Source organism: Triturus cristatus, chromosome 3_2, assembly GCF_964204655.1.
Source record: "Triturus cristatus chromosome 3_2, aTriCri1.1, whole genome shotgun sequence".
NCBI lineage: Eukaryota > Metazoa > Chordata > Amphibia > Caudata > Salamandridae > Triturus > Triturus cristatus.
In genome coordinates this window covers 281,565,288-281,581,705 of record NC_140584.1, presented here as the reverse complement: position 1 = coordinate 281,581,705, position 16,418 = coordinate 281,565,288, and the positions used below count along the sequence as shown (strand labels likewise).

General features: G+C 42.6%; 1 protein-coding gene across 15 annotated transcripts in view; it reads left to right on the top strand.

Annotated features, from left to right (window-relative positions):
- EPB41 (erythrocyte membrane protein band 4.1) overlaps positions 1–16,418 on the top strand; it is a 796,630-nt gene that overhangs the window by 554,630 nt on the left and 225,582 nt on the right. For 11 of the 15 annotated variants that reach the window (XM_085647607.1, XM_085647621.1, XM_085647608.1 and 8 more), the window contains exons 11-12: positions 7,564–7,736; positions 9,268–9,372. In XM_085647607.1, the coding sequence (XP_085503733.1) occupies positions 7,564–7,736; positions 9,268–9,372 (278 nt within the window). The remainder of the gene's footprint in view (positions 1–7,563; positions 7,737–9,267; positions 9,373–16,418) is intronic. The other 4 variants (XM_085647620.1, XM_085647619.1, XM_085647617.1 and 1 more) reach the window with 1 other exon arrangement.

Genomic DNA, 16,418 nt, shown 5'->3' with positions numbered 1-16,418 from the left:
ATGTGCGGTGGTGCAACTTAAAATAATCCATACAACATGAAAACTTTAAAAGAATCTAAAATTCCTGTACAAAGCACCTAGGATTAGGAGCCTAGGCAATAACAATGACTGTAGTGAAGATTAGCAAAACAAAGAGGATTTGGACACCCAATAAACGTTGACCTAGATTACAGGTCTTCAATGAGATGCAGATTTGTACATTGTTTGCAAAGAAAAAACACTTTTTAAGATTTCATGGACAAAGCTGTTATGTGTTTAACAGGTTTTGTCATTTAAAAGGGAAGGAAAGGGCAGGACCTGTGATGCTGAGCCTGGCTCTACTTTAGTTCGCTATTCCCAAGAGACCAGGGACGGGTCAGAGCCAGTCATCTGGCCAGAGGCAGGCATGAAGCTTGCTTGGCTCACAAAGAATAAGCTGCTGTGGTCGTCTATCTGCTGCTACCAGAGCGAAGGGGACATCGGGTGACATATGGGAATAAAGAGGAGACCAGAAAAAGAAACAAGCATTGGCATAGCCAATAGGTCTTGCCTTTGGGACCTTATAAGTATTTAGTTATGCAGCTCAATATTCTTACTGCAACAACATTAACTGTTGCATGGCTAAACACTTATAAGGTCCCAAAGGCGAGACCTATGGCTATGCCAATGCTTGTTGTATTGTGTTATTCACATTTGTTTCCGTCCACTAAACCATACAGCATGGGGCAGCCCACTTCAACTGTTGGCTAATTTCGAATTGAACTGCCCTTTGATAAGTGGCACATCAACACACAAAGTAGTTTCCTTCATTGTCAGGGTCCACTATGGCAGTGTGCTGGGTTGAGTAAACAACACTCCAATGCTGCTGGTGACCAAGAAGACGAAATTATAGGTCAGGAGTGCTGCATGTGGCCCCCGGGACAAAACTGCAATCTAGAATAACAAAAATGGGGTGACCCTGTGTCCCTCAGAACCTGGGCATACAATCATAAACATAAAATGGTTCTGTCGGGTTCTCATAGGTTACTTATTGGCGCACTAAGTGTCGTATATGGAATACACGAAAAATGTCTGACATGAATATCACACACGCCTGAGCACGGGAGTTAGTTCAAAATAAAGACCAAAAATAAGTTTGTACGTATCTATTGTTCTTGTTTATCAGAATTAAATCATTCATGTATATTCACATCTGCAGTAGATCCAGGCTGTCTACAATGGGTGAACTATTTACATATAAAAAAGTGATCATGTGACGTGCTTAGTGATAGACAATTGTGCAGTATATACAAAGTGGTCAGGATTTTTGTACAAGGGAGAATGGAAAAGAACAGGTGGCCAGACATAGAACCAATGGCCCTGTTAGCTAATGATGCTCGTTTTGGTCTGTAGAGCCTTGGTCAATCTGAGCCTTACATTGTCGTCGGCGTTTCAACCCATGTTGTGCTCCATTCGATAGTCACTTAGGGTCTTCATCAGGACATAGTGGGGGAGGAGGAGTGCCAGCCTAGTGTTAACCAGATGGAGTCCTGGCTGCGTGTGCCTCTTAATGGCGCCTGGCGGTGAAATCAAGATGGACCCAGGCGTACGATTTACTCAAGTAGTCACAAAGGGATCTGTAAAGCGGCGAAGGACAAGCAGGCATCAGTTCTGCGTTGTCTCTGCGAGTGAATCTGAAAACTGCAATCTAGTCTGTGTTGGTCTAAGTTGATCCTTGGGCCTGGCAATTGAGTCTTGTGCTCCACCTTTCACAATATCCACAATTTTGTCAGCAGCTATTCCTTTGTCTAGTTTCATGCTATCTGTTATCAAATTAGTTGATCTGAAAGAAACACGTAGTGATAGAATCCTTACCTTAGAATTACCCCCAGGCGTCAGACTGGATCCGGAAAGTTTTTGGCAGCAGTACCCCTGCGCGTCGCTAGGCGTTGTCGTGCGGCTCCTCGCACGTCGTTTGCGCCGGTATGACGTCGCTGGAGCTACTTAGACGCGCCCACGCGCACTGGCATCAGTTCTTACTTATTCCGCGCCAGTAAGCGCAGATCCGGGAAGAGCTAGTACCCCCAGTCATTTTTTGATTGAGTTTTTTTAGGCCTTTTGTCTCTTTTTTTCTCGAGTCGATCGACTCCTGGTGTCGTAGGGATGCCCGGTTGACGGACCCACACCGCGTGTGTCTCTACTACCTGGGGTGCGACCACGACTCCAAGCCGTGCCACGACTCTGCCGGGCCATGGCGCTGAAGACTATGTGGGAGTGGTCTCGAAAGTTGCTGGAAGTCCGGCAGTCTGCTCCCTGCCGCTCAAGGTCCCGTGGGAAGTCGAGGGTCCGGTCGCGGAGCCGTCACCATCATTCTTCTGGATCTAAGTCTTCGCTCTCGGGGTCAGGTAAGTCGAAGCATTCCAAAAAGAAGTCGAAGAAGCGTCGTTGCTCCTCGACTTCCCGTTGCGCGACGTGGCTGAGGGATGGGGTGGTGCCACCCCCGTGGCTCCGGTGGAGCCTGCGATGTCGCCGCCGGTCTACCCGCCCATCGGCGACGCCTGCCCAGGTGGAAGAGTTTCTTGCTGCCATGGCCCGACTCTTTGGGCCGTCTGGCTGGTCCTGTCCTTCCATTGCTGGCGGCTCTGGCCCCGGCATCGCCGGTGGCTCCGGCGCCGCAGGACCCCCTGGGATCCGGGATCGGACCCCGGTCGACGCCGGTTGACCTTATAACTCCTCCACAGACGTCGACCCCACTGGCACCACCTCCAACGTTGCCCGCTCCTCGGGACGACGTAGTCCCCAGTTTCAGCCCTGAATCGGACACGGTGCCGGATTCCGACGCCGATGGGGCCATTTTTTCCCTATGTCCGTCCTCCATATTTTCAGCCTGTTCCACAGACTTCGGAGGAAGCGGAGGACTGGGAGGGGTAGGAGGACCCGCTCGCACAAGACTGTGCTTATGCCCCAGACTGGGCAGAGGATTTGGGGGATACCAGTGGTTTTGACTCCTCACCTGACCTTGGCATGCTGTCTCCTCCTACCGTGGCCACGGAGGAGGGAGCCAGTTTCGCAGTGGTGTTGCGTAGGGCTGCCGAGGCCCTCCACCTCGAACTCCATACAGTGGCCGTCAGGACTAACCTCCTGAAAGAAGTGCTCCAGCCGGCGGCGACCTCTTCGGAGCCCTTGCTGACCTTTAATGAAGCGCTGTATGACGTTCTTTTGGGCACCTGGTCCAGGCCAAACACAGGGCTCCTTGGGACAAGAACATGGCCCGACGCCATCGCCCGGCTTCGGGCGACCCCCCTCTTCCTCTCCCAATACTCCACTCCTGAGAGCTTGGTTGTCTAAGCCTCGGCGTCCCAGAGCGCGTTCCCTTCCGCACCTCCGGATAGGGAATCCAAGAAGCTGGAGCAGCTTGGCAAGAAGCTAATTTCATCTGCCAGCTTAGGGCTGCGGTCGATGAACACCGCATGCCTCTTGGGCCGTTATTCCCACTCTGTGTGGGACGCGGTTGCACAGGTGCTGCTTAGCTGTGCGGAGGAGGCCCAGACAGTACTCACCCAAGCTATTGCTGCTGGGAGAGACACAGCTAAGTTCACCATCCGTTGTGGGCTTGACACCTCCGACTCGCTGGGCAGGGCGTTTTCCGCGACGGTGGCGCTTAGGCGCCATGCCTGGCTGAGAACTGGCTTCTCGAGGGATGTCCAGAACACTCTGATGGACATGCCCTTTGATGGCATCCGCCCCACCCATCCTCCCCGTTATGCGAACTGATTTCTAGGTTTAAGGTAATCTCTTTCAGGGCCATGTTTCATAGCACCAGTGGTCAGTTTCTTGCAAGGCTCTGCATTCCTGGCACAGAAAGTTGTGTACAGAACTGACGTCAGCACACGTGGGTGCATCTAAGTAGCTTCAGCGACGTCATCCCGACGCCAGCGACTCACGCAGAGCCGCACAACGATGCCTACCGACGCGCTGGGGTACTGCTGACGAAAACTTTACGGATCCAGTCTGACTCCTGGGGGTAATTCTAATGTAAGGAATCTATCAATACTAATGTTTCTTACAGATATATCGTTACAGAAGGTCAGTAACTTGTGCATTTAGAATCATCATTTATAGTTTGTGTAACTATATTTTATACTCTCGCCCTACTTGAAAATAAAGATTGTAATGTTGTTTTGGAGAGCAAGGTCCTCTTAACATTTTGTGACATCTGTAATTACATTTGATGCAATTATGTCATATTTATTAGAAAATTTAGCAGAGCTTTCTTCCTGTCTCCTTCCAAACTTAACTACCAGGATTAAAAGAAATTGTGTTGATTTTCCCATGACTTTTTCAATGCAAATAGTATCTGTTCTCAGTTCCATTTTTAAAGGATTCTTTGATTATTGTTGCCTCTTCACACTCTCTACACCTTGCCTTCAGGTATGAGTATTGGTGAAAAAAGTTACTGAAGGATAGGGATTGTTTTATTGAATTATTGTATTCCTCTTTAGCAAATGCCGGAAACATTAGAGTTTGAGACTGGCCTCTGACGCTATGGTGCCAATTTTCTCCTTGAGGCCTGTGTAGTCTTGCTAAGTTTCACTGTGTTCCCCCTCAACCAGCAGATTCAGAGCTCAAGTGATGAGCTGCCTCCAGCAGAGCCCTGTGGCTGCTATTTTTCCTTTGGCAGTTTTACTCCTTTATCCCACCTCCTATGCATAGTGATTCCTACACTAACTATATGTTAGAGTCCTAAAGTTTTACCTATGTAAAACAAAAGATTTGAGTATATCTAACTAGCTTTTATTTCCAATTATGGTTTTCTTCAGATAGGTTTAGCTACATCTAATCAATTCATCTCCAAATGCTATCTGCTTGCCAACAGAAGAGGAAAAGCATCTACTGCTGCTTGATTGAGAAATGTCCCAGTGTGTGACATAAGTAGAGCAGCTACATGGAAGTCTGTAATTCAACCAAACATCACTCCTTCTAGACACTTTCTCTAGAGTGGATGCAATAGTTGGTCAGTCTGCCCTAAGGACCCTTTTTAATTAAGGTTTTTGTTCAACTCCTCGTTTGTCTTTCAGTTGAAAGCTAAAGACTGCTTACATTTTGGGGTGAGCATGCTATGCTTTTCTGTTTGACTATCAATGAAGATCCTGTGATGCAGAAGGAAATGTTACTTGTAAATTCTGTATCATAGGAATCTTAATTGAAGTCGTAAGCATCCCTCGCTCCTTCTTTGTCTCTCCTTTTCAATTTCAAGCACATATTTAGTCCACATTACATCTACATCGGCTCTCCCAAAACACTGTGCCTTTGAGGCACTTCCAGTATAAGGCATGATGTGATGTAGATTCAGCTGCATATTGCTTCCTTTCACATGCGTACCATGCTATTTTTCCCCTCCGTTGTATCTTTTTTTTCTTGTGGTTTGGGGGTCCCAGCAGGGCTGAGGGTTGGTAATTAAACTAACCTGTATATATTCTATGGAGGTTGAGTAATGCCAGACGTTACACAAATTAAGTAAAGTGTACATTGCATCATTTGACAGTACCATGAAGTACCCGAGGATGAACAAAGAACATATAATGGCCTTTGGCAGCATTCAGCAAGGGTATCCTATCAAGATACATAACAAATCCTTCCCTCAATAGGGGGTAACTTCTCTGTCCTTAGGTTCGTAGTATGAGGACCAGTGTTACTAGTTCAGTAAACTTCTCTGTTACCATGCATCCCCACAAGGATTTACAAATGTTTTAATAGTGGTCTTACTGCAGAAGGTCTATTACAGGTTAGAGGACTGTTTAATGCACTTAGAAATAAAAGAGCTGGCAGCTTTCAGCCTGGCTATACATTTCAGGGGTCTATTTGGTATTTGATACGTGATAGCCTTCCAATAATCCTCTCCAATAGCTTCAAGACGTATTCTGTTCATAGCGATCATTCTGAACAGAGGTCTTGAGTGAGCCTTCTCTCCGCTGGAAAAATTACATCCACCCCGGAGATCACAGATCTCTTACTAGAATGCAGCTCCTTGTGGGCTTCGAGGGTTCCAGAGTATTTTGGGAATACTGTGGGTAGAGGAGTTGGCCCAACGACTAGGGCGGTGGACCTCGAATCGGGGGAACTGGGTTCGAGTCTAGGCAACGACACTGAACATCCTGTGATTCTGGGCAAATCACTTAATCTCCCCGTGCCTAACAAAAAAATGAATGTGTCCTCATGTAACGCAATGGGTGCTATGTAAAGCGCTCCGATACCTCCGGGTGTATTTCGCGCTATATAAAACTGAAAAAAAAATGCTTTTCTGCATATATATAGTTCCCATGGAAAAGTGTATTTGAGACTCCTGCTGCAACTTCTCACAGAACTATAGCAAATTTCTAAACACTCATTCAAGCCTGTGATGGTCCACTTATCCTTAATACCTGTATATGGTGGCAGTGCCATGCTTCAAAACTACAGGGTGGTAATAGGAGACACCAAAAATTTAAGAGAAGATGACACATTTATTCCACCATAAATATCCTGGATCTCCACAACCTCTAGGTTTGAGTTATTACTTACTTCCACCACATCCATAATTTCCTTTATGAAGAGGTAACGGCAAGTGTGAATAACTGCTTACTGATAGAGGGTTTCTGCGTATACATCCTTGTGCTCCTGTGGTGCCAGCCCCTCACAGCTCTATAACACCTTTCACAAGTAGGCTCCACCACATGGCAACTTACCATCTGAACAGAAAAAGGAAATAGTTGGTGAACCACAAAGGTTATTCTTTTGCTCTTGTGGTATGTGTCACAACGTGGTTAGCAATTCATTTTCTGCTGTTTTGTGGGTGAATGTAATGCATTCTGCAAGTCTTCTGGCTGCTATAGGGTTATTTCATGTACTTTTCTGACCATTCGCTAGGTGACAAATAATTACAGTGTCACTCACTTCTCCTTTGCTCTCTCCACACCATAACTGAGGTACTTTTATATGATACTCCTTGTATTAGACGCCTTTAGTTAATGATGGTGTCTATTTGAAGAAAACTGACATAGAAACAGTGAAACTGAGAGGAGTTTCAGGCACTGTTTAAATGTAAAACTGCAAATGGGTCCTTTGGATTTCTGTTCCAAAATTGTATGTAGTCTTTGTCAGCCAAGAATTCGTGAATTGCTCTTAGCCCGATATTAGTCAATATTCTAAAACACATGGTAGATATCAAATATACAAATGCTGGGGAGAAACATTTATAGGCAACTTAAATCTACTTAACAAATGTACCTCTGCATCCTATTGGTCCCTTCATTCATATGAACTTCCTGTCACACTACAGTTGGCAGTATGTTTTTTTGACTGGCAGGTCTAGTAAAGCGAATGAAAAGGAAGACGAGCTACCTGTGGTTGGTGCAGTGAGGAGCTTGTGTGGGTAGCACCAATCACTTTCGTCTTGTACCTTTGGTTATGAGCTCTTAAAATGCCACACACCTACGCCAGTGACTTTGACATCACATATATGGTTGAGGGGGAAGAAGGAAGAATAATATGGATTTTCAGTGGTGAGTGACTTTTCTACCATTTTTTGGATTGACTGGGGATCCATTGTTTTGATCTGTCTTTCAGGCTAACATCAACTGAAGCAATCCCCAAAGGCAGGTTCCTGGCCCTGGGCTCTAAATTTCGCTATAGTGGACGAACACAGGCTCAAACACGGCATGCCAGCGCACTGATTGACAGACCAGCCCCACAGTTTGAGAGGACTGCTAGCAAACGGGCCTCCAGAAGTCTTGATGGAGGTAGGTCTGTGTAAAGGCTGAGGGGGGAGGGGGGGGGGAGAAGAGTATGAAAACCTAAGTGGAATACTCATTCAAAAGTATTGATAAAGTGAACACAGTTTTTTCAGTTTTTGTTTGGACTCCTAGGCAGAAAATAAAAAAAACTCCCACAGAGTGAAATCTAGCCTCTCCATCATCATTCCTGCTCTTCTGATCAACCTTTATTTTAGTGAAGCGGTCCCAAGGAAGACATTTTACTACAAACTTTTCCGAACACACTTCACAGGCAGCTCTGGAGTAAAAAAAACGATATTACCTCAATGGAACCAGTGTTAATAGTTTTAAAAAGAGACAATTATTAGGGAACTCTAGAGCAAAATGGAAAAATAAACATTTTCACCAAATGTCCAATCTCCACTGAACCTCTCTCTGACGTCCAGAGGGAGAAACAAGCCTTTGAAAATGATGATGTTTAGAACCACCTGTGGCCAGGTGGTTCCCCCTTAAGCATGAACAGAGTTGCACCATCCTAAAGGAAACCCCACATAGTTATCTAACAAAGAGTGGGTAGAAACAGTGCTAAAGATGGGCTTGGGAAGGCTATCACGTAGCCTAGAAGTATCAATACAAATTAACTTTTTTAATTTTTTTATTTGCTCCTAAAGTAAACCCTAGCTTTGTTACAAAATCTCGTCCTTGAGTTAAAAATGCGTTCATACTTTTGATTTTTCATTTGAATGAAATTCCTGGACAGTTAGTTTCAGGAGATAGATGTTAGAAGACAGCAATTTGTTTATCATTTCATTGTTTTTGTGTAGGTGGGGATAAAAAGATTAATTGTCTCAAACATTGTAGAGATAAAGGGAGCTGTCTGTTTCAAATTCTAAAAAAGACTTCTCCTTAAGCAGATACTTTATCTTTCAAATATGCCCAGTGACCACTGTGGAATCCCAAAAGTATTTTAAGCTTTGTAATGGAAATGGGGAGTGGACTTTTTGTGCCATTGTGTTGCACTGGTACCAGACTTTAAAATACCCAAAGGTCCATTCTAGATGGTGGTAACCGCCGTGGTCATTACTGTTTAGATATGCAACATAAATGTATGGTAAGTGGTAGTTAATTTGGTTCTTTTTCAACAAGCAGGTATTTCTCTCTCTAATTTTAACTCTGGTGCACTTCTTTGTGGCATTTGAGGCCATGACTCAAAATATATACTAATCTCATACACCCATGTGAACCAGGAAGTTAACACAAGAGCATGAATTTCATCACAGAATGCCTTTCCTCTGGCTCATGGCCTGCTTTTTAGTTCTACAAAGAGTCAGTTGTGCAAAAGGTCTTAAAGACTTATAGCAGTTGCATTCTAGGTTTACTTTAAATTCACATGCAGAATAAATTGTGTAAATGAGGTTTTAACTTTGTGTCATGGTTGCCCTGGCTTTCATGCTTCAAGGCGTAGGTATTCATCTAAGTCAATCATGCAGGCAGGAGCTTTACTTGGGCTTCTCCTGTACAACAAGAACAAGCCGTTAACCTTTGCAAATTTCTTCAGCTAAGCATGTGCCGTGCAAAGTTGAGTTCAGAGCCCTGGAAGATGATGGTGTGGAAATGATGGTGGTTGAGGGCCCACGTATGGATCAAGAACCTGAGCACTTAGGTAAAGCTATGCTTTGTGGCTTTGGCACCTGATCTGGTCTTGTGTGCTGTGCAGCAAGGTTTCCTTTTGCTTTTTTCAGCCATCTTATTGTTGCCTTCCTGCTCCTGCTGCTGTACTCTTTCTGTTAGCCAACTTGTTTACTACTTCCTGTTTGAGAAGGCAGTACATTTCGCCTGGTTTTTAGCCTGGTTCTACATTAAACAATAAACCTTGTAAGTCATGTTTTTTAGACAAATGCTATTCGCTTAGAGTGCTTACACTTTCACTTCCAAAAACCTCTAGTACCTGGATTATCTGACATAACTTTATAAAGGGTTTACCTAACTCTTGAGCCTTTTGTGTGGCATTTTACTAAGCTTCTCATAATACAACACAGAAAATGTATAGGCAGCAGTGGATATTTTCACCATACAAAAAACAGGTGCTAGACCGATACCAGCTGCAACAGCTGGAGGTACACACATGAATGTAGGCGCACACCCCCCACACATCCGGCACAATAGAGGCACAAATAGCAGCTGTGTCTGACTCGCACAGCAGTTACATCATGTGCAGCAGTGATCGTTTCCCTCATATACACATAATATGCCTATTACAGACTAGACCAATACAAGCTGCCCTCACATAGTTTTTTATTGCATTGCGGCAGCCATCCACAGTTAAGGCTTTTGTAGCACAAAACAGAATTTGCGTATGCAGGATAATTTCAAGCTTTCTGTCAGACAATTTGACATCTACATTCCCGACAGCAGCAGTGCAAACTACAGAAACACAGTCCATCTAATACACTCTTCCCTGATCAAGACCCAGACTTAAAAGTAGCAGCAGTGGAAGTTATAAACCGTAAACATTTGTTTTTCCAAAGCATGTTAAATGTTTAAATTATCTATAAAGGTCAGAGTGCTTTTGCGTCCACTCAGTTGATCACCAGTTGGATTGAAATTGTACTGCTTAATATTTATTGCATGATTTAATCATCATTGCCGTCTTCTGAAAGGTCACCACCAACATAATTTTTTTGCATTATAGGATCTTCATTGATAGCCATTAACAGAATTATGCACCTGCTGCATGTGAAAATCCTGTAACACTTTGTACATTAAATTTATCAAAAAGGGGAAAAGTCCAGCATGCCCAGTGCAGAATAGCACTCTTAAGAGCTTTTCATAGGCACGGTTTTCAGAATTGTGAAGACACCCTATTAAAAAAAAACTTAATTCCTAATGTGTTAAAATTAGGAAAATGGCAATCTTATAGGCTTTGTTATCAGAAGCATTTAAACCGAGACGTGCTGTCCCATAAAGACTCCAGGGACTTTGACTTCCAACCCCCATGATGCGTAAGACTGACATTTGCCTCACAGACCGGGAGGAACCTAGAAACACTTCTGGGTGTTTTTTCCCATTGTACTGTAGATTGTCTCACAGAATCATCATTTTCTTTGACTTAACTCCTATAAACTAAATACAACCGTTGAAGGTGCTTTCAGTCATTTTCCTGTAACTTTCTGTCACCATGCCTTCAAGTATTGAGGAAGGTCGCTCCTTTATGATAAAGAAAGCTGCTACAGACCATCACAAAGTGTATGTGGTGTGTCTTCAAGCTTCTCCGTTTACAAAAGAGTGAACTGTATGACAAAATGTCAAAAAGAACACCTAGGACAGAGAAGGCCTGCTTGGCAAACTGAAAGCCCTCAAGTCAAAAGAGACCAATGAGAAAAGTGACAAGTTTGCCAGGCAAGAAACTTAGAAGGAGTAGAAACGGCAACATGGTCATCAACATTGCCGGCTTTTATGCTTTCTTTCAAAGTTGACGGTCTCAGCATTGGTAAAAGATATGGCACCAATATGGTCGCTGTCGAGGGTTGCTTCCATCTTGGTGTTAATGTTGAGGTTCTGTCATTGCTTGTCACCAGAGAAATCTTTGACATTGAAGATTCCTCAAAAGCATAGGCCTGAAAGATTCAGTTTTATTCACTTCAGAAATCACATTACCTCTTGGATGGTGCCACACCTACATTAACGACCTTGATTGGCACCCCTCCAAGAGTTTTACTGATGGATGATATCACAGTGTTCTAGGATGTCTTGATACTAATTTGAACATTCCCTTGAACTCTCCACAGACCTAATTTTCCATTGACCCTAGGCTTACTAGAGTTAGCAGAAGAACAATTCTTATTCCAGTGATGTTTAAAGCTCCACTCCTTGGTTAGTGAAAAACTAGACCTCCCTAACATCGCTGTTCCTGTCTTCTGACAAATCCTTAAATAGACCCTGGCAAAGTGCCTGCCGGCCAGAGGAGACACATCTCAGCCCCCGGGGGATCTGTCACTCCCTAGAAATTGAGTAAAAGGATGGATACTGCTGGTAAAAGGTGGAATAGCATCTACATATTGACCGCTTAGGCCAATATAACCAAGAGTTATCGCAGAGCCTTCAAAACTAACAGCTGACCTACCGCGTGATCATGGGCAAGAATTTGTTGGAAAATGATTCATGAAGATCATCTCCTGTTGAACCGTGTTACTAGTCCGGCCATTGAAACTGGCAGCTTCAAGTACTTCCATTGTCTTGCTATGGAGCTCCTATTGATTTCGTGTTGTCTCTCAAAATCCAGACCCTCAGCTAAACAGCCAGAACCTTCACTTCACATGTTCTACTTTGTTTGAACAACACACTGAAGGAAAGATGCAGAGGGTGAAAAATTAGAAGAGTCCATTTAAAGCTGTTGGCTTGGAAAAGAAGAAGAAATTCTATATAATCTAATGTAGGCAGAAAGATTGCAGCTAGTGTCAACTTTAAAGGGTTCAATGCCCTTGTGGAACAACAACTGTGATGACAAGTTCCATTTATTCCTAGCAGCAATTCAGTCCCAGGCCATGGCGGTGCAAGAGAAACAACCTATTGCAGGTATTTAATTTCTTGCAAAACCTACCATTTCAGACATTAAGTTACTGAACATGCTTTAGGGGGCTTTGGAACTAGTCTATGAATTTTCAGTCCAAAACCTTTTGTCATGTAAGGAAAGTCAATATCATATTACTTTTCTTGTGTTCAGAGCTGTCTAGCTCTTTACCTACTGTTTCTGATGACAGACAATATCCTGTTTCAGAAAGACAATACTGCCACAATGCACTGATCAAACGGGGAGGTACCAGATCCAGAACCTTATTTCTGGATGCACACAAGATTTGAACTTGGATTCTAATTATGGGCTTAAAATAATAGCAGTTCACACAATAGACATCCTAAGCAGGTTTTATGGGGACAATCACAAATGGGTCGTACCTGATGTTCTTCAAAATGTTTTTGTAGACTTGATTTTCCACAATTAGACTTGTTTGACTAATCTTAAAACACCAAATGCCGAAGCTTCACATCCAGACAATAGAAACCGTTGTCTCTAAGCAAATGTCCGTTTAATGAACTTGTCGCAGGTACTTCTTTACACCTTTCCCTTGATTCCACCTGTACCTTCAGACCTGTATGAACGGAGATGTTCTTGAGCAACAATCATCCTCATTATTCTGCAGTGGTTTAGCGAATGGTAGTTTCCAGAGCTCCTTCAAATGTGCCAAAGCCACCGGGGAGACTCCCATGTATACTGAACTTTTTAACTAGACTGCAGAGCAGGGTCAGCTATTCCATCTGAAGCCAACATCATTGAATTTAGCAGCATGACTCCTGAGATTAGGCAGTATGGCCATTTAAATTTGCTACACTCATGAATGGCTGTACTGAAAGAAGCACTGAGGTCTTCAATCGCTCTCAAATGGAAAATATTTTCTCTGTGGTGTGAGCAGCAGGAGCCCTTACCCAATCTGCACTTACGATAAAATATTGTCATAGCTTTCCTACATCTTGTGAAAGATAAGCTACCAATTGTTTCCATTAGAGTCCACCTTGCATCTGTAACTGCACAGAGGAAATGACCCACCAAATATCATTCTTCAAGGTCTCAGTAATAAAGACTACCTGGAAGTCTTTCCTCCATTACAGGCACCTTCACTCTATGAGAAGCGAACCTGGTACTCTGTAAATTGGTTTGTCCTCTATTTGCGTCCGTTCACAAAAGTTTCATTACAGCTTCTCTAATTCGAAGTGGCCTTTTCAGTTGCTATCCCCTCCGCACATAGTTAGTGAGATGCAAACCCTCTCAGCTCTTGAATCCTGTACTGTTTTCCTCTCTTAATAGGGTAGTAATGGGAACAAATCCCTTCTTTTTACATAAGGTGGCCTTGAGTGTTGAATCAGTCAGTCCATTAATACAGAAACTCAGTTGGAATGATTGCTGCATTCTCTGGATGTTGTGTGGGTGTTACACTTTTACCTAGATAGAACTAAAATTGTTAGAAACTCAAGCCAACGTTTGATCAAATATTGTCCTGTACATAATAGCTTATCCAAGTTGAAACAGTCCCTTTACAAGTTGATTTTGCATCTATAAGAAATGTGGCATCCATGGACTGGTTGGTTAACGGTCCGTTAACCGGTATATGTAAAGCAATCGCTTGGAAATCTGTTCATACTTTTACAAGGTATGATTATTGTGATTCTAGCAACTTTACCAACTCTAGTACGGAATAAGCTACCCTGAGAAACATTTTTGTTTAATTATGTATTTTACGGTTTATCGCTATTCTGAAAATGTTTATTTTCTTCCTTCAGCACAAAGCAGCTGGTAATATGGGATGTAGTCACAATCTACCTTCCTTACTACCTTGCTTTTCCATCTGTGTCAGATTCTCCCATTTTACTGCAATTCATTGTATCTTCCAAAACAAACTGACTGAGAGGTAGCTGCTAGTGCTAGGCATCATGGGAGATGGAAGACCCTGGTTGCTGCTGTTCTAATATTAAAACCTGTCTGGCTCTCTTTCTCATATTTTTCAGACTTGCTGGTCAGCAAGTTAAGTTGGTAGTGATGCAGTGTAGTTTTGGGAAAGGTGTTATTTTTTTAAAATATATATAATCCAGCCTCAAATATTCTGAAAACCTTGCAGAGGGTGCTACTCTGCATTAGGCATGCTGTCGTTTGCACACTGTCTTTTTTCATTAACCAAATGTAAAACATTCTGTTTTTCCAACAGAATAATATATCAAAAGTATTATATGAACATATAGTAAATTATTTAATCTATAACAAGTGGGCAATGTAGATTATTAGATAGTGACAGTGAGCAAGCTCAAGGCATGATGAAGAATGAGTGGTCTTTCAGCATTAGTCCATTTCTCTTATGTCCAACGATTTTCGGCAGAAGAAAAGGTCCAGTAATTGAAACAAAAGGTGGGTGATGCAGTGTCTCGATATATGAAGTCATAACATCAATTTATACATTAAATCAAAGAAGAGAGCTGAGAGCACAATTGTTTGAAGTTTATAGTTAGGATAAACCATTGCGTGAAAGACGATTGAATTTTGATGTTCATGGCATGATTGATATACAGTGGGTTGGGTTTTGGCAGTTGTAGAAACATTTTGTCCCATAGACATTGAGTGGAGGATGGTGTACAAGATTCAGTGGGTATAATAGTGTCTGTTCTTGAAAAGCACAGCCATGCACACCATATGTGAAAGGTTATGCGTTTTCCCATTCTAATAGTATTGTTGAAACCCCCATAATCGGGGCTAAATCCAAGAGTGATAGGTTTGATTGGTTCACAGACAAGGAAGGTGATACAGATATACTTAAAGCATAAGTAATGAAGTCTAGTTTGAATTGAACATTCAGTACCTTGCACATGACGGAATGTCATTGATTGCACATGTTTACAGTTGGAGAGCATATGTGCTGAGGCTATTTTATTCTAGCAATGGTTTTTATGTATTAAAGGCCAGTTTGTGTAGTTTTTCAAATGTCCAGTAGGTTCTGCATATCGTCCATAGCCTACTTAAAGCCAAAGTGATTTTTGACATCTGAAGAGAGCTCCTGTTATGCATCCGGATCTTTTGAGGGACTGGGGACAGATTGAGTTAGTATGATTGCGTCCCATTTTGTTTGAATTTTACCATTTAATGTGGTGATAGCAGGTTGTATTCTTTAGCCACTGCATGTCCTAAATTGTAGAGTTTAATTAGCGTGTCAGTAAATTTAGATGTTCCAATTTGCACCATCAGTTTGAGAAATTTAAATATAAAAGTCAGTATTAATTAGGTTGTACTTATTTTGTAATTCAGTAAATGTCATGGAAATGTTGGAGTGGCCAGAACCTCCAGTAGATTTTCTCTTCAGGCCACATGCGTTGGTTCTGCCGTAAGGACATAAAGATTGATCAAGCGATCTTGCTCTGAAGTTCTTATCTAAGTGCCTTAGGACAAATAATATGTCCTTAATAATGAGGGCTGAGTGCTTCAGTTTGGCTGATTTCGTAAGATTGTAGCGTGCAAGAGGACAGGGATATAATAAATCCTCCCTTGCATTTCTTCAGGCGTAGTTTATTGATATTGGAGTGTTTATTTTCCAAAGAAAGTGAGAGATGTGTGTCTAGTAATTTAAAACATTCATTGGAAATTCAAATGATTAGCATATTGTTTAGGTAGTTAGAAACAGACATGATCATTATTTTTATGGTAATTACTAATCGCCAATGGTGATTAATTCTGGTTACTACATGTAGAGTAGATCTTTGACCTTAATGAGTGTCGTTTTTTCATTCTACCAGTTGGATTCATCTAGATGTTGCAAAATACATTTAGACACTTAATCCTTGACTACTACTTACTTTTACCCAGTATCACATTTCCTGATAGAGAGAGTCGCATAAGTTGTGTCTAGAGCCACATGTGTTGATGTCTTCGAACGGTGCTTCTGTCAATGTATCTTGTGTGAAAAACAGAACATTGGCTCCACCTACCTATTTAAAAAATAAATGTTTATAGCTTATGTTGGGATCTTTTCTGAGTTACAGTTCAATAGACTCATGATTGCTTTGAGAAGGGAGGTGGCATCCCCTGCATGTGCCTTTCTTTAGGTGTAAGTTGTCTAACAAAGAGCCTTGAACCATAACTCTGGCTTTTTGAGAATATAAGATCCTCACCCGGTG